This window comes from Oncorhynchus mykiss, chromosome 2 (assembly GCF_013265735.2).
Source record: "Oncorhynchus mykiss isolate Arlee chromosome 2, USDA_OmykA_1.1, whole genome shotgun sequence".
In the NCBI taxonomy this organism is placed as follows: domain Eukaryota; kingdom Metazoa; phylum Chordata; class Actinopteri; order Salmoniformes; family Salmonidae; genus Oncorhynchus; species Oncorhynchus mykiss.
Genome location: NC_048566.1, coordinates 72,011,837 through 72,032,059, shown reverse-complemented (window position 1 = coordinate 72,032,059; position 20,223 = coordinate 72,011,837). Strand labels below are relative to the sequence as shown.

The 20,223-nt window shown below is 41.7% G+C and overlaps 1 protein-coding gene across 3 annotated transcripts in view; it reads left to right on the top strand.

Annotated features, from left to right (window-relative positions):
* The window catches only part of LOC110495580 (chromodomain-helicase-DNA-binding protein 2), a 37,928-nt gene extending 18,126 nt beyond the window's left edge, over positions 1–19,802 (top strand). Inside the window, exons 10-42 of one of the 3 annotated variants that reach the window (XM_021570929.2) lie at positions 2,384–2,485; positions 3,108–3,260; positions 3,372–3,505; positions 3,752–3,977; positions 4,077–4,177; positions 4,316–4,357; positions 4,465–4,646; positions 4,795–4,919; positions 5,107–5,323; positions 5,424–5,513; positions 5,679–5,869; positions 6,014–6,202; positions 6,336–6,495; positions 6,725–6,877; positions 7,552–7,623; positions 8,033–8,182; positions 8,412–8,560; positions 10,940–11,036; positions 11,190–11,282; positions 11,404–11,577; positions 12,126–12,295; positions 12,390–12,571; positions 12,665–12,803; positions 13,285–13,435; positions 13,551–13,667; positions 13,851–13,973; positions 14,153–14,284; positions 14,517–14,630; positions 15,485–15,663; positions 15,840–15,939; positions 17,011–17,212; positions 17,349–17,607; positions 17,766–19,802. In XM_021570929.2, the coding sequence (XP_021426604.2) occupies positions 2,384–2,485; positions 3,108–3,260; positions 3,372–3,505; positions 3,752–3,977; positions 4,077–4,177; positions 4,316–4,357; positions 4,465–4,646; positions 4,795–4,919; positions 5,107–5,323; positions 5,424–5,513; positions 5,679–5,869; positions 6,014–6,202; positions 6,336–6,495; positions 6,725–6,877; positions 7,552–7,623; positions 8,033–8,182; positions 8,412–8,560; positions 10,940–11,036; positions 11,190–11,282; positions 11,404–11,577; positions 12,126–12,295; positions 12,390–12,571; positions 12,665–12,803; positions 13,285–13,435; positions 13,551–13,667; positions 13,851–13,973; positions 14,153–14,284; positions 14,517–14,630; positions 15,485–15,663; positions 15,840–15,939; positions 17,011–17,212; positions 17,349–17,607; positions 17,766–18,057 (4,960 nt within the window). In that variant the 3' untranslated portion in view covers positions 18,058–19,802. Of the gene's footprint in view, positions 1–2,383; positions 2,486–3,107; positions 3,261–3,371; positions 3,506–3,751; positions 3,978–4,076; positions 4,178–4,315; positions 4,358–4,464; positions 4,647–4,794; positions 4,920–5,106; positions 5,324–5,423; positions 5,514–5,678; positions 5,870–6,013; positions 6,203–6,335; positions 6,496–6,724; positions 6,878–7,551; positions 7,624–8,032; positions 8,183–8,411; positions 8,561–10,939; positions 11,037–11,189; positions 11,283–11,403; positions 11,578–12,125; positions 12,305–12,389; positions 12,572–12,664; positions 12,804–13,284; positions 13,436–13,550; positions 13,668–13,815; positions 13,974–14,152; positions 14,285–14,516; positions 14,631–15,484; positions 15,664–15,839; positions 15,940–17,010; positions 17,213–17,348; positions 17,608–17,765 lie in introns of those variants that run through there. The other 2 variants (XM_021570908.2, XR_005037756.1) reach the window with 2 other exon arrangements.
* The last annotated feature ends 421 nt before the right edge of the window (positions 19,803–20,223 follow it).

Sequence of the window (20,223 nt, the reverse complement as noted above, 5' to 3'; positions counted from 1 at the left end):
GATTATTTTCATCATTGTGTCAAGAGACATAGTACTAAAACACTTGAGCGTCTCTCTTGATCCTAGGTCCTGGCAGAGTTGTGCAGACTCAGGACAACTGAGCTTTGAAGGAATACGCAGATTTAAAGAGGAGTCTGTAATTTGCTTTCTAATAATCATTATCTTTTCCTCAAAGAAGTTCATGAATTTATCACTGCTAAAGTGAAAGTCATCCTCTCTTGGGGAATGCTGCTTTTTAGTTAGCTTTGCGACAGTATCAAAAAGGAATTTCGGATTGTTCTTATTTTCCTCAATTAAGTTAGAAAAATAGGATGATCGAGCAGCAGTAAGGGCTCTTCGATACTGTACGGTACTGTCTTTCCAAGCTAGTCGGAAGACTTCCAGTTTGGTGTGGCGCCATTTCCGTTCCAATTTTCTGGAAGCTTGCTTCAGAGCTCGGGTATTTTCTGTGTACCAGGGAGCTAGTTTCTTATGAGAAATGTTTTTAGTTTTTAGGGGTGCAACTGCATCTAGGGTATTGCGCAAGATTAAATTGAGTTCCTCAGTTAGGTGGTTAACTGATTTTTGTCCTCTGGCGTCCTTGGGTAGACAGAGGGAATCTGGAAGGACATCAAGGAATCTTTGTGTTGTCTGTGAATTTGTAGCACGACTTTTGATGTTCCTTGGTTGGGGTCTGAGCAGATTATTTGTTGCAATTGCAAACGTAATAAAATGGTGGTCCGATAGTCCAGGGTTATGAGGAAAAACATTAAGATCCACAACATTTATTCCATGGGACAAAACTAGGTCCAGCGTATGACTGTGACAGTGAGTGGGTCCAGAGACATGTAGGACAAAACCCACTGAGTCGATGATGGCTCCGAAAGCCTTTTGGAGTGGGTCTGTTGACTTTTCCATGTGAATATTAGTCACCAAAGATTAGGATATTATCTGCTATGACTACATATCCTTATCCAACTCCAAGGTGCATATTGAAGATATTGGATGAACTGTTCACATTTGCTTTTCGTCAGCCAACAAGATGAGTAGGCCAAAGGAACAGCAAAAGCACTAGCCTATGTCAATCTACTATTCCCCTATAGTACAAAAGTTGACCCATTCTGTGCGAGAAATAAATATTCTAAACAATCTGGGACAGTTGTGGGATACAATATATCCCAAGTTTAATACAACCACTAGCATCAAAAAACATGTTTTATGCAATCTGGCTGACGCAACAGATCAGAACATTTAACTCAAAATGTTGATAAACTATTAGGCTATTTCTTCATATTATAAGCGCAGCATTGCACACATGGTATTGAGCTATAAGCGCAACTGTTCCATTAGCGGAAAGCACCATTCTCAAAAGTGACCGCAAATGCAATTATGCATGTAATGCTTTTATTATAAAGGTGCAAATTTATGGTTAAAGTTATCTTCCCCAAACTTGAATCTCACGCGGTGCTCATAAACTCAGCAAAAAAATAAATGTCCTCTCACTGTCAACTGCATTTAATTTCAGCAAACTTAACATGTGTAAATATTTGTATGAACATAACAAGATTCAACAACTGAGACATGAACTGAACAAGTTCCACAGACATGTGACTAACAGAAATGGACTAATGTGTCCCTAGTCAAAATCAAAAGTTAGTCAGTATCTGGTGTGGCCACCAGCTGCATTAAGTACTGCAGTGCATCTCCTCATGGACTGCAACAGATTTTCCAGTTCTTGCTGTGAGATGTTACCTCACTCTTCCATCAAGGCACCTGCAAGTTCCTGGACATTTCTGGGGGGAATGGCTCCAGCCCTCACCCGCCGATCCAACAGGTCCCAGATGTGCTCAATGGGATTGAGATCCGGGCTCTTCGCTGGCCATTGCAGAACACTGACATTCCTGTCTTTCAGGAAATCATGCACAGAACGAGCAGTATGAATCTCAGTACTGTCTCAGGTTGTTAGGAGGGATTATAGTCAGCTAGAGCTGTTAGTGGAAAAACTAGTATGTAGGGTGTCTTGCAGAGTGGTTAGAAGTGGGATTCATGTGTGTATTTGACTCAATATTTTAGACCACAGACCAAATCATCTACAGTCAAAAAACAGCAGGCTCCAAAGGGAAGGAAAACCAGGAAACAGGAAATCTTTCAATTCAGTGGTGTTTGTATTTGTCATTATGTTGCCAAATTATTTTCTGTGCTGTCAGTATTGTGTCCTTTCTATTTTCATGCGTTTGTGCTCGTCTAAAGTGGGTCATTAGGAGTTCCAGCCAGACTGAGGTGGTCTTCAGAACTTTAGTTTGTTTAGATATGTCATCAAACCTGGCTAACCAGATCACCCTAAGCCAGGTGTAGACCCATAATAAGCCCAAAGGGTGAACCTGTGGTATTTCTGTGTTGTAAGAAATACCTGGAAGAGTGATTACTCGGAGCAGGAGGAGGATGCCAGCAGTGCAGACAGTGAGCAGGAAGAGAAAGTTAGATCCAGACGACTTCCTGCTAGAAGGTAAGGATGTAGTGAAGTCTGGTCTTCAGACAGCTAATCTGTACACTTTGACTGGGCTTCTTTTTAGCCTTCAGTCACTAACAAAATGTGAAATCTGTAAATTCAAATCTGATAATTGTGAAACTTTCTATGTATTTATTACTGAGCATTTAATGTTGTATCAGCTATGCTATGCATTCTACTATTCTATGTTGCTGTGAATATTTGAATTTAGACTCAGAAGAATGACGAAAAAATACTTGGTCAAAATCCCAAAGTCAACCAAAATGATGTTCTGATGAAAGCTCGCTAACACACCAGCTACATGGCCCATCAATCGGGCGATGTCTTATTAGTGTTTTTGCAGTGTCACTTTTGTGGGTTGACTTTATGATTTCCCCCAATTGAGCACTTAGTGCTCTAAAGGCATTTAATGAAGACGTTCACCTGTAACCTTATCACCAATATTATTCATATTGCTGAGGTCGAAGGTTTAGAAGCTGTCTCAAGGCCATTGGTGTGAGTCAGGTTGTTCGGAGGGATTATAGTCAGCTAGAGCTGTTAGTGGAAAAACTAGTAAGTAGGGTGTCTTGCAGAGTGGTTAGAAGTGGGATTCATGTGTGTATTTGACTCAATATTTTAGACCACAGACCAAATCATCTACAGTCAAAAAACAGCAGCCTCCAAAGGGAAGGAAAACCAGGAAACAAGAGTCATCTGTGGAGGAAGATGATGATGACGGTGATGAAGATACCCCAAAGAGACAAACCCGGCGAAGGGTGGCGGCCAAAGTCAGGTATGTCATTGTTTCACTAGTTCAATCTGAAATATGAAGGAAAGTATTGCTGTTCCACAATGCTTCTGTCACATTACTTTGCATTACCTGCGTTGTGTTGGTTTGTTCCAGTTACAAGGAGGACCTGAATGACTTTGAGACAGATTCTGACGACCTGATAGAGATGGAGGGAGCTGAGGTGGAGCCGGAAGATGACAGCGAGACCATTGAGAAGATCATGGACACCAGAACAGGCAAAAAAGGAGGTGATGTATCCTCACGTGGTATCTTACTGTCTCACCTGTATTGTGTTAACCCATCTAGTTAGACATTGCCAGCAGGAGTTGAAAGAGAAGGAAAAAAATCTTGTGGCTCACAGAAGAGGTGATGATATTACCCTGATAGACAAGACATGTTTACTAGAGGCTGCTGCCTGGTTAGGAATTTAAACTGAATAAAAATCAGATATTGAAAATATTTATGTCAGAATTTTGTGCGTGTATCTATTTTAGCCTGTGGGGCTTCCACTACCCAGTATGCTGTGGAGGAAAACGGGGACCCCGGAGCAGACTTTGACTCTGAGAAGGATGAAGGAGAGACCCATTACCTGATCAAGTGGAAAGGCTGGTCCTATATCCACAACACCTGGGAGAGCATCGACTCCCTCACTCAACAGAAGGTCAAGGGACTGAAGAAACTAGAAAACTTCAAGAAGAAAAACAATGAACTCAATGCTTGGTGAGGGTTTGTTTTGTACACATAGCTACACACCACTGACGTTTTACCTTTCACTGTTGATGAGTTCTGTTACTTACTGACACTGATTGTCTTCCAAAGGTTGAACAAAGCATCCCCTGAGGATTCAGAATACTACAACTGCCAACAAGAGCTAACCACTGACTTAAATAAGCAGTTCCAAATTTTGGAGAGAGTCATTGGTAAAAAAAACTAAACTCCTTTTGAAATGAGTCTTCATTGACTTGCAGCAATGGTTCAACAATTAAATTAGATTTGTTTGACAAAATGTGATTATTACAAGACTTAACCTTGTGTTTATCAAAAATATTTATTTTCAGCGACTAAAATAGGGAAGACACAGGGACCGTCTGATTTCCCTTGTAAGTTCCTCATATCCTCAACATTATCATATCTTCATTATCATACTCAGCACATTTTGATTCTGAAAAGCACTTCAACTAAAGATGTTGTTTTCACTGTGTATCAGCTCACAGCCACAAGAATGCGTCGTCGTCCAATGAGCCGGAGTACCTGTGTAAGTGGATGGGCCTGCCCTATTCAGAGTGCAGCTGGGAGGATGGAGCTCTGCTGGGGAAGAAGTTCCAGCAATGTATAGACAGCTTCACCAACAGGAACTCCAGCAAAACAGTCCCCTCCAAAGACTGCAAAGTAAGTGAGGAAAGTGTCCTAACTAGATGGATTGCACATGGTATCCTATCACAAATGTTTTATTTAAAGTTGACTATCAGCTAGAACACAAGCGCTACAGCTATAGTCATTTTAGAACAGTGCAGTGATTTTCTTACTCTAATTTCAGGTGCTGAAACAGAGGCCCAGATTTGTTGCACTGAAGAACCAGCCATTGTACATTGGGGATGAGAACCTGCAGCTGAGAGATTACCAATTAGATGGACTGAACTGGCTGGCTCACTCCTGGTGCAGGTACACGTCAAGTCACGAGGAATGCTGTATTGAGAAACAGATTATTATGGTTTGGAACATCACATTCAGTGGTTATACTGATGCTTTACTGAGGTGTACTGTCAATTACCTGCCATTTAGATAGTTTGAATGTCATTTTTGTAAAAACACAAATGTACACTAAGACTCCATGGTCGGTGTTTTTCAGGTGCAATAGTGTGATCCTGGCTGATGAGATGGGTCTGGGGAAAACCATCCAGACCATCTCATTCCTTTCCTACCTGTTCCACCAGCACCAGCTGTATGGGCCCTCTCTGGTGGTGGTGCCCTTGTCCACCCTCACCTCCTGGCAGAGAGAGTTTGACACCTGGGCCCCCGACATGAACGTGGTGGTCTACCTGGGAGATGTGATGAGCAGGAAATCGGTATGGAAATCTGCTCTTTACAGAACTCTAAAGAAGCGGTTTGATCTTGTGCCCAACCAAAAGTAAGTGTTCCCCAATGCTTTGCTTTTGTTTTGGACAGATCCGTGACTATGAGTGGGTATGCCATCAGACGAAGAGAATAAAGTTCAATGCACTTATAACCACGTATGAAATTCTACTGAAAGACAAGGTAAGGCATCAGTATTGCTTGGAAGTATTTTCATACAGATTTGTTTATAAATGAGCTTGGATTTGTACTTGCCAAAATAGTACACATTTTTATTTTTATGGAAATAAAAAGTGAATTCTTTGAATGCAACTCTCCGTTGACTCTATTGGTGTGATCTGTCCATAGGCAGTGTTGGGGAACATAAACTGGGCCTTCCTGGGTGTGGACGAAGCTCACAGGCTGAAGAATGATGACTCCCTGTTGTACAAAACCCTGATCGAGTTCCGGTCCAACCACAGACTTCTAATCACAGGGACCCCACTGCAGAACTCTCTCAAAGAGCTGTGGTCCCTTCTGCACTTCCTCATGCCTGACAAGTATGTACTTATTGTATTATTAAATACATCAGATACACTTTGGCAAATTCTGACTTTGAGAAAAACAGCCTGTACATTTATATTAATTTACAGTAATCTTATCCCAATCCAATTGTACTTCCCCCCCCCCCCCCCCCCCTGAAGGTTTGAGAATTGGGAAGATTTTGAAAGCGACCATGGTAAAGGGACTGACAATGGCTACCAGAGCCTCCACAAAGTCCTTGAGCCCTTCCTCCTGAGGCGTGTCAAGAAGGATGTGGAGAAATCCCTGCCTGCCAAGGTAGAACAGATCCTCCGTGTGGACATGTCCGCCGTGCAGAAGCAGTACTACAAGTATGTTCCCTCATATGTAGCTTTTCTCTCTTATCAATGTTTGCCAGTCTGGACAGATGATTTGAGCAGTATCTAAACGGTCTTACTCCTTGTCATTGAAGTTAACTGGTGATGTGTTTTGTGATTGTTTCAGGTGGATTCTGACCAGGAACTTCAGAGCCTTGCAGAAAGGCACCCGAGGCAGCTCCTCTGGTTTCCTCAACATCGTCATGGAGCTGAAGAAGTGCACTAACCATGGTTTCCTCATCAGGCAGCCCGAGGAGGAGTGTGACACTCAACAGGAGCACCTGCAGGTAGGACCAGCAATAAGAGCTCAGCTCAACGCATTAAAAGGTGTGTTATGTGAATTAGTCTTTACCTTGCAAATGATATGACTGTGAACTTATTATCTCTGTTTTTGCTGTTTTGAATTTTGAGAAGTACATAGATTAAAATAGCATGATTCCATGCAACCCACGCTAATGTATTGGTTTGTTTAGCGGTGGAGAACAGATTTGACCTCTTACCTTGTGTGAATCTCAGGCATTGGTGAGGGGCAGTGGGAAGCTGGTGCTACTAGACAAGCTGCTGACCAGACTTCGGGAGAGGGGCAACCGAGTCCTCATCTTCTCCCAGATGGTGCGGATGTTGGACATTCTGGCTGAGTACCTGGCCCTGAAGCGCTACCCATTCCAGGTAGGGTATAACACAGCCCAGGGGATGGCAAGGCAGTAGGTCCAAACCTTCAGTAGTCTTCCTCCTGTTCTTGTATTTAGTATGACTTCTCCTTGTTAGTTCTTTTACATCTCCGTTATGTTTTGTTTATTCCATGTGTAACTCTGTGTTGTTGTATATGTCAAACTGCTATGCTTTATCTTGGCCAGGTTGCAGTTGCAAATGAGAATTTGTTCTCAACTAGTCTACCTGATTAAATAAAGGTGAAATAAAAAAAATGTTATTCCATATTTATTATATTTACTTAGTGAAGGCGTTAACAGTAGAGGAGCTGTTGAGATATTGGAGCAGTGTTGGTGTCAACTCTGGTGTTAACCGGCTCGTGTTAGTTTTGCAGCATACATGCACTGGCAGACTGATGGTGTATATAGTTATTTTTATCCTCAAGTTATTTTTGATGGGGACTGGCTGGTCCCCAAAGCCAGAGTGCCTTCTGTCTTCATGCTGGGCTTTAGCATGGTTAAATCACTGTAGACATAGCTTTACTGCTGTATTGCTCTTTGACAATATGCTGCTTGCCTGATGGATCGTATAATGGCATGTATAGCTGAGCGTTGATCAGTGGCAACTTAGGGCAGAGGGAGTTTCGGCAAGGTTCCAAGGTTTGAGGTCTCTCTCCTTCCCTCTCTTCTCAGCGCCTGGACGGTTCCATAAAGGGAGAAATACGAAAACAGGCACTTGACCACTTTAATGCTGAAGGCTCTGAGGTATGTAATCGGAACTATGTGATGTTTTAGCTGTTGCAGATTGGAGGGGTTGATAATTTCAGTGTTTATGTCAGCTCTGTATCTGCGTCAGTTACTCTTTGAATGATTATGCGCAAGGAGATGTATATATCGTCAAGATTACCATATTGATACTAGAATCTCTTTTTCTTGGAATGTTAGGATTTTCCACGTTGAAGTTATGATATTCTGTTAAGAAAAAAACTTTTCTTTAAGAAGTGATAACAACATATCTAATTACCCATACAATTAAAGCCACACTAACAAATATCACGCTTGACATGTTTTTCAACTTCAAGCATTTAATCCCTTTGCAATGTTCATCAGGTCGGCTGTGATGCACTATGTAAGGTGGTTAGTTTTTTTAATATAATTTCTCCTCTCTGTCCAGGACTTCTGTTTCCTGCTGTCCACCAGGGCTGGAGGGCTGGGGATCAACCTGGCATCTGCAGACACTGTGGTCATCTTTGACTCTGACTGGAATCCTCAGAACGACCTGCAGGCTCAGGCCAGGGCTCACAGGATTGGCCAGAAGAAACAGGTAACCAAAACTAGACCCATAGTGATTAATTAGTATGGAGGGCAGGCTTGGTTAAGCACAAGCTGACTTGATTCTGCTAACTTGAGCAGAGTCGTCATGGAAATGTAGGTCTTTGCCAACTTTCCAAGTAAGACACAAGCATATCGCTACGCCTGCAATAACATCTGCTATATATGTGAATGTGACCAATTAACATTTGATTGAAATATCTCCTTGTCTCAATGAACAGGTGAATATCTATCGCTTGGTCACAAAGGGATCTGTGGAGGAAGACATTATTGAGCGAGCCAAGAAGAAGATGGTTTTGGACCATCTTGTCATTCAGAGAATGGACACCACTGGTCGAACTGTACTGGATAACAACTCTGGAAATTCTAAGTAAGGAAACTTTAACATGGAATCTGTTAGTCTGGATATAGCTTTATGTTTGACGAGTAACTTCTGAAAACATGAGATTCCTCATATTCTTAACCTCTCTGGTACAAGTGGGACGCTAGCGTCCCACCTCGACAACAGCCAGTGAAATTGCAGGGCGCCAAATTCAAAACAACAGAAATCCCATAATTAAAATTCCTCAAACATACAAGTATTATACACCATTTTAAAGAAACTTCTTGTAAATCCAACCACAGTGTCCGATTTCAAAAAGGCTTTACTGAGAAAGCACACCATGCGATTGTTAGGTCAGCACCTAGTCACAGAGATTTTTCGGCCAAGGAGAGGGCTCACAAAAGTCAGAAATGGCGATTAAATTAATCACTAACCGTTGATCTTCATCAGATGGCAGTCATAGGACTTCATGTTACACAATACATGTATGTTTGTTCGATAAAGTTCATATTTATATCCAAAAATCGCAGTTTACATTGGCGCATTATGTTCAGAAATGCATTGTCTCAAACAAACATCCGGTGAAAGTGCAGAGAGCCACATCAAATTGCAGAAATACTCATCATAAACATTGATAAATGATACAACGCAGTGTTAAACATACGAATAAAGAAACTTCTCCTTAATGAAACCGCTGTGTCAGATTTCAAAAAGGCTTTACGGCGAAAGCACACTTTGCGATTATGTTAGGTCAGCACCTAGCCACAGAAACCCATACAGCCATTTTCCAGCCAAGGAGAGGGCTCACAAAAGTCAGAAATAGCATTAAAATTAATCACTGACCTTTGATCTTCATCTGGTGGCACTCCCATCTCACCATGTTAGACAATAAATGTTCATTTTGTTTGATAATGTCCCTCTTTATGACCAAAAACCTCCTTTTTGTTTGAGCTTTTTGTCCAGTAATCTGAATGCTTTACCTCTCTAGGGTATGTGGGACGCTAGAGTCCCACCTGGCCAACATCAAGTGAGATTGCAGAGCTTCAAATTCAAATACAGAAATATTCATTATAAAAATGTAGAAAACAAAACATATTTTACATAGGTTTAAAGATGAACTTCTTGTGAATCTAACCACGGTGTCAGATTTTTAAAATGCTTTACGGCGAAAGCCTACCTTACAATTATTTGAGAACATAGCCCAGCAGACAAATCATTACAAACAGTAACCAGCAAAGTAGAAGTTACACAAGTCAGAAATAGAGATGAAAATTAATCCCTTACCTTTGATCTTCATATGGTTGCTCTCAGAAGACATTAATTTACTCAATAAATGTTCCTTTTGTTCGATAGTCTTCTTATATCCAAAAACCTCAGTTTTGTTCGTGGTTTTTCTTCACTAATCCACAGGCTCAAACGCAGTCAAAACAGGTAGACAAAAAATCCAAATTGTATCCGTGAAGTTCATAGAAACATGTCAAACAATGTTTATATTCAATCCTCAGGTTGTTTTTTAGCCTAAATAATCGATAATATTTCAACCGGACAATAACATTGTCAATATAAACGGTAAACAAGAAAGGCACTCTCTCTGTATCACGCATGAAAAAGCTCTGACACGGTCCACTCATTCTGACTGCTCTTACTCCCTATTTTTTCAGAATACAAGCCTGAAACTATTTCTGAAGACTGTTGACATCTAGTGGAAGGCATAGGAACTGCAATTTGAGTCCTAAGTCAATGGATACTAATGGCATTGAATAGAAAACTACAAAACAAAACAAAAATCTCAGGTTTTCGCCTGCCAAATCAGTCCTGTTATACTCAAGTCCAGTCGAAAGGTAAAAAGAAATGTACAATAAAAGTTTGTAGAAACATGCCAAACGATGTTTAAAATCAATCCTCCAGTTGTTTTTGTCATAAGTAATCAATAATATTTAAACCTGACAAAAGCTTTGTCAGACAGAGAAACAAGAAAGGCGAGTTCCCCATCGGGAGCATGGCTGATGTCTGGAAATTTCCACTGGCCACTGATTGAAAGTGCTGTATCTCCCCTAATAGTTCAGAGTAAAAGTCTGAAACAATGCCTAAAGACTGGCCACATGTAGAAGAAGCCATAGAGCTCGTGAACTGGGTCCTAAGTCTTTGTATGGTGGATAGGCTTTCAATGGAAAAACAGCCTTTCAAAATAATAGTACTTCCTGGTTGGATTTTCCTCGGGTTTTCGTCTGCCATATCAGTTCTGTTATACTTACAGACATTATTTTAACAGTTTTGGAAAGGTTAGTGTTTTCTATCTAATTATATGCATATCCTAGCTTCTGGGCCTGAGTAGCATGCAGTTTATTTTGGGCACGCTTTTCATCCAAAATTCCAAATGCTGCCCCCTACCCTAGTGACGTTAACAACCTCAACTTCTTTTAACAGTTCCAACCCATTCAACAAAGATGAGTTGACTGCCATCCTGAAGTTTGGAGCTGAAGATCTGTTCAAAGAGGCAGAAGGAGAGGAGACTGAACCTACGGTACATAGACACATTTCTATTGATTATGTGCTTTGAAAAGTGTTGAAACTGGTAATTCGTAAGAGTATTAATGACAGATTTTCATACTTCCATATTTGCCAAATGTCTGTTATTTTTAATTTACCTTGTGCTGTTCTCTTTTGACCCTTGCAGGAGATGGATATCGATGAGATCTTACGGTTGGCTGAAACCAGAGAAAGCGACCACGGATCCAGTGCCACAGATGAGCTTCTCTCTCAGTTCAAGGTACCTAGAAGTTGATCCAACTCTGAGCCTGATTTGAACCAAATCTGCAGGAATACCTTTAGCTACTACACTAGCCACTCTACTCCCAGTCTGACAGTACATGTGTTCTGTGTTCCTCCAGGTGGCCAACTTCTCCAACATGGAGGAGAGTGCTCCAGACCTGGTGGAGCGGACGGTACCTGACTGGGATGACATCATCCCTGAGGACCAGAGGCGGAAGCTGGAGGAGGAGCAGAAGCAGAAGGAGATGGAGGACATCTACATGCTGCCCAGGAGCAGGAGCTCCAACAAGAGGGTAAGCAGGAGAGAACACATACACACACATCTCACGTTAGGTCTTCTCTCTAGAGCAGGAGCACGATGTGACTGCTACATGGTGCAGCACAGTTGGCTCTGTGTGTGTGAGTGAAGGGGCTTTCCTAGTGTGCTGCTGAGCTGTGTACTCTACTGATCTCAGTCAGGGGGATATGATGGGGTGGTCATGAGTAATGAGGTTTTTACTGCCTGCCTCAGTGTAGGTGATTCCACTGTGTGTAAATCTACCGCATAAGAAGCTTCCCTTAATAAATCATTAGGTTGTATTTCAGTGGGTCTTTCTATCACACAGATATCCTCTCCTGTTGAAGATCTAAATGCATGGAAGAGTAATCTCGAAATGATTCAATGTGAAGATAAATTATCATTATTGGTGATTAGATTTGATCATGATTTTATTTCTTATTATTGTAAAAGTGCATAATCTAAGCATTTAGAAGTATCCATAACACAAAAGGGCACTTGGCAACTACATTCAGTAGGAATTAGGTTTTGCTTGTTGTGTCTGAAGGTTGTCTTGTCTTGCAGCCCCAGGCTAACGACAGTGACAGTGACATTGGCTCCAAGCTGAAGCACCGTTCCTCAGGCTCTGAGAGCGAGACGGACGACAGCGGCGATGACAAGAAGCCAAAGAGGAGAGGCAGGCCCAGAGCCCGCAAGAACAACGTGGAGGGTTTTACTGATGCAGAGATCCGCAGGTACAGTATGTAGGTGTCTTTATACATTAAACCAAATGGTTTCTCAAAGTTTCATTAAATAGTTAAGGTTAAGTTTTACTCTTTCCTTTATCAGGTTCATCAAGGCTTACAAGAAATTTGCAGCTCCGCTTGAAAGGCTGGAGTGCATTGCCCGGGACTCTGAGCTGGTGGAAAAATCCCAGGCAGACCTGAAGAGACTGGGAGAGCTGATCCACAACAGCTGTGTGACGGCTGTCCAAGAGCACGAAGAGCACCTCAGAGAGAACCCCAGTGAAGGTGTGACATTCTGACTGTCTGCATGACTCAGTTTTTTGGGAATTATGGCTAACAAGTGTGTTGTTTTTACTCATGTATACCCTGTTCCTTTAGCCAAAGGTCCTGGGAAGCGCAGAGGTATAAACATCAAAATCTCAGGAGTGCAGGTCAATGCCAAGTCCATCATTCAGCATGAGGAGGAGTTTGAGCCACTGCACAAAGTTGTGCCAGCTAATCCTGCTGAGAGAAACAAGTAAGATACAATTGCAGGTATATCTGAGGCATGTGAAACATTTTATCAGATGAATATGCACAGAAAATAAATATTCCCATACGGGTTGAAAATGGTAGATTTGGACACTAATAAGTGAGTAAAAATCGAAACACAGTGGCTGTACAGTAACATGCTATACATGACGACAGAGCGTAGGGTCTCCGCTTCACAGCTCTGTATGGGTTTTGACTGACAGCCGTTCTGAACTCTTGTACAGACAACAGTTCACCTGACCTCTAGTCTAATAATTTACCATAATCTCCTAACTGTTCCCTTTTAATTGCTACCATGGTTATGCATTTCCATATTTTTTCCTGTTAGAAACATTTCAATGTATCCCTATCCATATAGGCCAATTCCCACGACTGTAAAGGGTTAAAGTTGTAACAACTGATGCAGACACCAGAGCATTATCTTGTAGCAAAGGGTTTGACCACCTCTCCTCCTCTTCCTGCCATAGGTTCCAACTGACCTGCAGAGTGAAGGTGCCGCACTTTGACGTGGACTGGGATCTGCAGGATGACACTCAACTGTTGCTGGGGGTCTATGAGCATGGCTACGGCAACTGGGATCTGATGAAGACTGATCCCGATCTCAAACTTGCAGACAAGGTAACCTTCAGAATGTCAGAATCAAATATTTCTCAGATAGCTGTGGAACTCAGTAAAGCTGTGTGGGTGCATTTTATTCTTCTGGTAACAAATTGCATTAAAATCTGTATTCCAGATTCTCCCCGACGACCCAGATAAGAAACCCCAAGGGAAGCAGTTGCAGGGCAGAGTGGACTACCTTCTGAAGACGTTGAAGAAAGAAGTGGACAGTAAAGAAGTCACTAAGGACGAGGTAAGCAAAGACCTCGCTGCTCTGTTTATCAGGACCATAGGGAATGGTAATGCCTATGCATCTGAGCCCCTTGGATTGTCTATATGCAAATCCATTCAATAATGCTCTTCCTTACATTCCCTGTCTGGTATTGGTCTCTTCACAATAGAGCACATATCCCCTTGGCTGATCATATCCCCCCAGGTCAAAGTGAAGCAGAGGAAGCCTCGGGTGAAGAAAGAGAACAAGGCCCCTAAAGATGAGCAGGGAAATTACATTTCCTCCCCTCGCCTGTCAGACAACCCCTCCGAGGAAGGGGAGGTGAGGGTAAGTCACCTCGAAAGACCCAGCGCAACCTGCCTATAAAACCCACCTGCCTTTTTACAAGGGAATTTCCTGTTGGTTACAGAATACCGGGATAGAGAACACAATGGCAACATGATGCAGTCTTTGTAATCCACCAGAACTGGTTTACTTATTTACCTTTCTGCTTTTTATTTAACCAGGATGACGGGACAGAAAAAACTCCCTCAAAGAAGAGACAGAAGAAAAAGGATAACAAAGAGAACAAAGAAAAACAGGGAACTCCTAAAAAAGAGGTGGAAAAAGACAAACGTCCCAAGACAAAAAAAGAAAAGGTACTTTAGCAGTCGTGAACTTTATGCATTGTGCTGCGGTAGTATACAATTTCACACCCACTAACCTTTCCTGTGTCTGAACAAATGGGGAACTTTTGTTAGATGGGTGGATGAACAGATTGGGTTATCAGATTGTTCTTGGACCAGCAGGTTGAAGTGTTGCTGTGCAGGTGTTTGTGTGAAGATCTGTGTTGCCCTGCTGAGTGGTGTCTGTTGTTTGTCTGTGTTTCAGGCTAAAGGAGCCAAAGGGAAGAAGCCCCAGGGGCCGGTCCACATTACTGCTGGAAGTGACCCTGTTCCCATCGGAGAGGATGACGACGAGCTGGACCAGGAGACCTTCAGCATTGTGAGTTATTACACCATGTCCCTACTGACGTGGACAGGATAAGGATATATTATTCACTACATACAAGACTAATGTAGGTGTTAATAACATTTTACATTTAAGCAATAAGGCCCGGAGTGGGTGTGGTTATATGACCACACCTAAGGGCTGTTCTTAGCAGTGTTATATTGGCCATAAAACACAAACCCCCGAGGTGCCTTGTTGCTATTATAAACTGGTTACCAACGTAATTAGAACAGTAAACAATTAGTTTTGCGTCATAATGTTGGTAAATTGTCTCTCATACCATGGCTTTCAGGAGCCAAACTAGTCATTTAGCAGACGCTTTTATCCAGAGCAACTTATAAGAGCAATTACACACAACAGATTTTTCACCTAGTCGGCTTGGGGATTCGAACAAGTGACCTTTCAGTTTCTGGCCCAACACTCTGAACCGCTAGGCTATCTGCCGCCAACCATCAGCCATTTAACGTGTCAAGCATAATGGAGGTGCCGTTACAAATGTAAGATCTTCATTTGATCACTCTTTTGTTGAGAATTGTTCTGCACAGCAGGAAATGCAAACTTGTAGTGTGTTTTAGTTTTTATAAGGCTTCTAAAGTTTGTAATTTCAACTTTGAAATCTGACTTGATTTGCCCTCACTAATTTTTTTTTAATCCCTACAAAAATGTCCATTAATTATAATCCACATAATAATTCTCATTTACTTTTGCTGCAGGATTATTGTCCTGCTGTAGCAAACTGGATCAAATTCAGATCCTACATCTGTACAGCGGAGGATAATTGAAACATATGGATCATTTTTGACTAAGAGCTCACTTACTTAGCTGAGTAAACTGTGTGTGTCTGTCAGTGTAAGGAGCGCATGAGGCCGGTGAAGAAGGCTCTGAAACAGCTGGATAAGCCTGACGAAGGCCTGTCTGTTCAGGAGCAGCTCCAACACACACGCACCTGCCTGCTGAAGATAGGAGACCGCATCACTGAGTGCCTTAAAGCCTACAGCGACCCAGAGCATGTCAAAACATGGCGTCGGTAAGCCCTCATTCAACCACAAGATAGTTGTGTGCATTGAAGGTTTGATTATGAAACCTACTCCGTGGTCATTTAGGTCCGTCTTATGTTTTTAATTCTACCATTTGAGTTTCATTAAAATCGTTCTCCATATTAAGGGTAACTCTTACTAAGATATGTCTCTCTTTGTTTGGCAGGAATCTCTGGATTTTTGTGTCCAAGTTCACAGAGTTCGGAGCGAGGAAGCTTCACAAGCTGTACAAGATGGCTCAGAAGAAGCGGTCTCAGGAGGAGGAGGTGAGCTGATCTCTTCTCCCAGTATCAAAACTAGTGCTGAGTGATAAACCGATCGTTCGCTTTTTTCCGGTTATTAAACAACTAATTGCCTGGCAGCGGTTCAATTATTTGAATTCCATAGTTTTTTTGTGAGCCTAAATATTCAACCTAGTTTAGCGCAGAAACGTGGTAATCAACTACAATGGCCGTAATCATTGAGCCATTTTTTTCCCAGCTCGTAGACGGATCAGACAGAAAGAGGCGAAGCCAGAGGGTTACACTCTCGCCAAATCTGTCCAAAATAAACCCAATGCGTTTCTGTTGGCTTATTTTGGACCTGAACTTTTAGCCTGCCTTTCGGATGACGACTAGCATTATTAGGGCATAGACATGAGCATCTCGACATTGTATACAGATCTCTGGACAGATACTATTTTACACCCGCTACGTTAGATTCACACAGAACGCATGCGAGCACAATGTACACAACATAACGACAAGAGGGACAGAGACCCTTTGAATAAATAGTGACACTATTTTGCCAAAACAGCTCTGCGGCATGAGCAGGCTAGTTAAATAGGATTACTAAAGACTGTTCAGTATTGGGAGTGCACAACATTAGATGGCCTGGCTGGCTGATTGTTAGTGCCTGAGATGAGATGATTACTTTTAAGGAATGAAAAAGAGTAGTCATCAAATAAAAACGAAATAATATACACAACTGACATGTTTTTATTATTTCATAGTAATTTCCTATTTTTCTATTGATGTCTATACAATGTGGACCTGATGGAGACAATGGAGTATCTTCTATGTTTTGCCAATTTAATGTTTGCAATTTTTTGCTTTGGAATTTCCATTAAAATGTCTAAAATTATTATACCGTCATTATTTCATAATACTTTTTTTTATGTTTATTGAAACTGAAAACCATGATTACTTTTTAAGAATCACAATGTCCTCAAAAAGCATTAATCGCTCAGCACTAATCAAAACTTTCAGGTTTCTATAACAAGTACAGTCAGCCAATCATTTATCTGATATTTTTGCTCGGTCCTCTGCTTAACCCTTCCATTGTCCTTTCCTTTTCAGAAGGAGCATAAAAAAAAGGGGGATGACCCGTCGGGCAAGAAGTCTTTCAGAGCAGAGGCGTCTAGTTCCAGTCGAGACTCCAGCGGCACCCAGCCATCGTCTAAGTCTCATCCAGGCATGCCTCGCCCCTCTCCCACATCCCCCCAAGGTCACCACAGAGAAGGCTATAACAAATCCAACAACAGACACTTTGGAAATGATGGTAAGAGCTGTTTATTTGGTCTTATCAAATCTGAAGTATACAATTCTACAACTTGGCAGCAATTGTGAGGATTTCTAATTTTAGAATTGAGCACAACATATCTCATGGCCCACTGTATTTTATCTCATGATGACAGATCGAGGAGATTGGCAGAGAGATCGCAAATACAACTACCCTGGAAATAGCAATCAGTCCTGGCAAGGCGAGCGACATCATCCATATGATGCCCATCGGTATAAGGACCATCACTATGGCGACCGTCATCCACGTGAAGACTCCTACCGCAGTAGCTGTAGTAGTTACCGTAGCGGCAGCAGCAACTCCCCGCGGAAGAGGCCATATGACCAGTATGACAATGACCAGGATCACAGGGACCGCCGGGCCTATTATGACAGGTGAGAAACACTCACAATTAGGCCTTTCTTTTCAAACCCAATAATGTCTAGATTATGTATTTGTCAGTATTGGAATGTAATGCTAAAACCGTAAGTGTTGTGGTAGCTTGTAGCTCTGTAGTCGTAAGCTTTGTAAGACGACATCCCTCTCACTTCAGACATCCAGACACCAAGCGGAGACGCGGCGATGACTTCCGTCCTCCCCAAGACTTCAGGAGTGGAGGAGGCCATCCCCAGGACTTCAGGGGGAGGATGCTGGAGCAAAGGGGGCCAACAGGGCAAGAACACTTCCCCCGGCCCTATCCAGACAACAAACCCCCTCCCCTGCTGGACCCACGCTCCCCACAGGCTCAGAAGTCCCCCCAGGACTCACGCTCGCCAAACGCAGAGCGGACTGCAGAGCGTAAAGCAGCAGGGGCTGATTTAAACTGGAACAACAGGAAGACATGAGGCCTGTCACTGAATGGAAAGGTGTTGTCCAGGTGAGGAACACAGTGGTGCTGCTGAAGGACGGGTCTGGGCTGGCTAGACTCACTGTTTCGCTGTGCCAGACATAACCTCAGTCGGAAACGGAATTGACAAATACTCTGTTTACCAGCAAACACCAAACTCTCCACATTCCTCCCCCAGGTGTGATTGTGGTAACGATCTGTGTCTGTGCCCATGTAGAAAAGTGTTCAACATTATGAAATATGTATCACACTAAGAAATGTTTTTGCTGTTGAAATGACAGATAATCAATCAGTCAGTGTTAGTGATGAGTCTGTAGAATGCCTATGGATAGTTAGTCCTATGGACTATTATGTGGGGAAAGATTGATGATGACTGATCTGGAAACATTGAAGTGTCTGAAGTATTTAGCCTTTTAAATGTTAGCGGTATGGGATTATTCCCAAATACTTTTATTTTTTTGAGTTTAGCTTTATGCCATTATAATAAAAGTAATGTTTATTAATCTTGACCTGGTTATGAAACTATCATAATTTCATAAAGAGATGCCCATTCTTTCCCGACTCAAAATAAGTGCACCCTTCTGTCTAAATTGAAGACGAATAGTAAGTTAGTCACGCCTGTACCTAGTTCTCAGAATTGCTATTTAAAGTGTTTTAATGAGCATTTGTCATTAGTGTTGATAATCATTCTTCTGTAAAGACATTCATTGCCATTGTCTTTTTTTTTGGTTTATGATAACTTATTAGCGGGTCAGTGGTTAAGGACCTAATGAGAAGGACATGTTTATAAACATTATTTAAGGTAATTCGTTGTGCAAAGCTTCAGAAGAACACTGACTGTTAAAGCTATCCCTAACCACGTTTATTTGTAGGTGTGCAAAGAATTTGCCATTCAAACCATATTTCTCTCTATCCTATGTATGAATGGTACTTTTGCATTTTACATTGCACAATTAGTACTGCACTCTACTGGCTTAGTCAACCCGTAAAAGTATTGAGCTATGTTTGAGAAGAATCTGGAAATAATTGTTTCATTTTCTATAGTTATGTGATTCCCAGTGTCAGCAGTGTAACCACTGATCGATTTTCTAAGGTACACTTGAGTGTTTACGGATGTGGTTGATGACAAGCTGTTATTGGTCATTCTGTTTTAGTGCCAAACCAGAGACTGGCCCTGCTGTGGTTCTTATGATTTCTGGTGTGCTTCTCCATTTGTGCCTTATTTCTGTGTATATTTTCATACTGTATATCCTACTGGACACATGTCAATTCAATGTAATTTCATTGAAATGACATGGAAACAACTGATTCAACCAGTGTGTGTGCCCAGTGGGATGGGTTATGGACATTTACTGTACTCTTCTACAGAGATGATACAGTATTAAACAGTCATTTTTTTGAGATTGTTCTCAATGGATGATTGTGTAACGTGGCATGCTTGTTAAGCGAAGACTGGTGGTGGGAACAAAATGATATTGTTTGTTATGTTCTTCTGCAACTCCCCAAAAGATCTTGGGGAAAAATGATTTACACAGATGAATCAGTGTTATGTCCTCTGTGGGCATATCTGATAGAAGGAATAGCCAACCAACACCACCTTCCTTTTCTCCACGCTACAGTCCCTGGAGTTGTGTTTTTGAAAACAAGCCTAAATAATTTATATTTGTGAGAAAGCCACTCCATGTGAAATATACTGTCAATATGTTTATAGACATATGTATTAAACTTTGCTACATTATAAAACATATGTTCACTGTTGTTTTTTCATCCAGTATAGTCTAAGACCTAAAGGCGTCCATCCGCATGGTTCGCATCTGGGACAGTTCTTGCCTATATTATGACAAGTTTGTGTATGTATGTCCAGTTGAAGTCGGATGTTTACATACACTTAGGTTGGAGTAATTAAAACTCATTTTTCAACTACTCCACAAATGTCTTGTTAACAAACTGTAGTTTTGGCAAGTCTGTTAGGACAACTACTTTGTGCATGACACGTAATTTTTCCAAAAATTGTTTACAGATTATTTCACATTCACTGTATCACAATTCCAGTGGGTCAGAAATGTGCATACACTAAGTCGACTGCCTTTAAACAGCTTGGAAAAATCCAGAAAATTGTCATGGCTTTAGAAGCTTCTGATAGGCTAATTGACAATATTTGAGT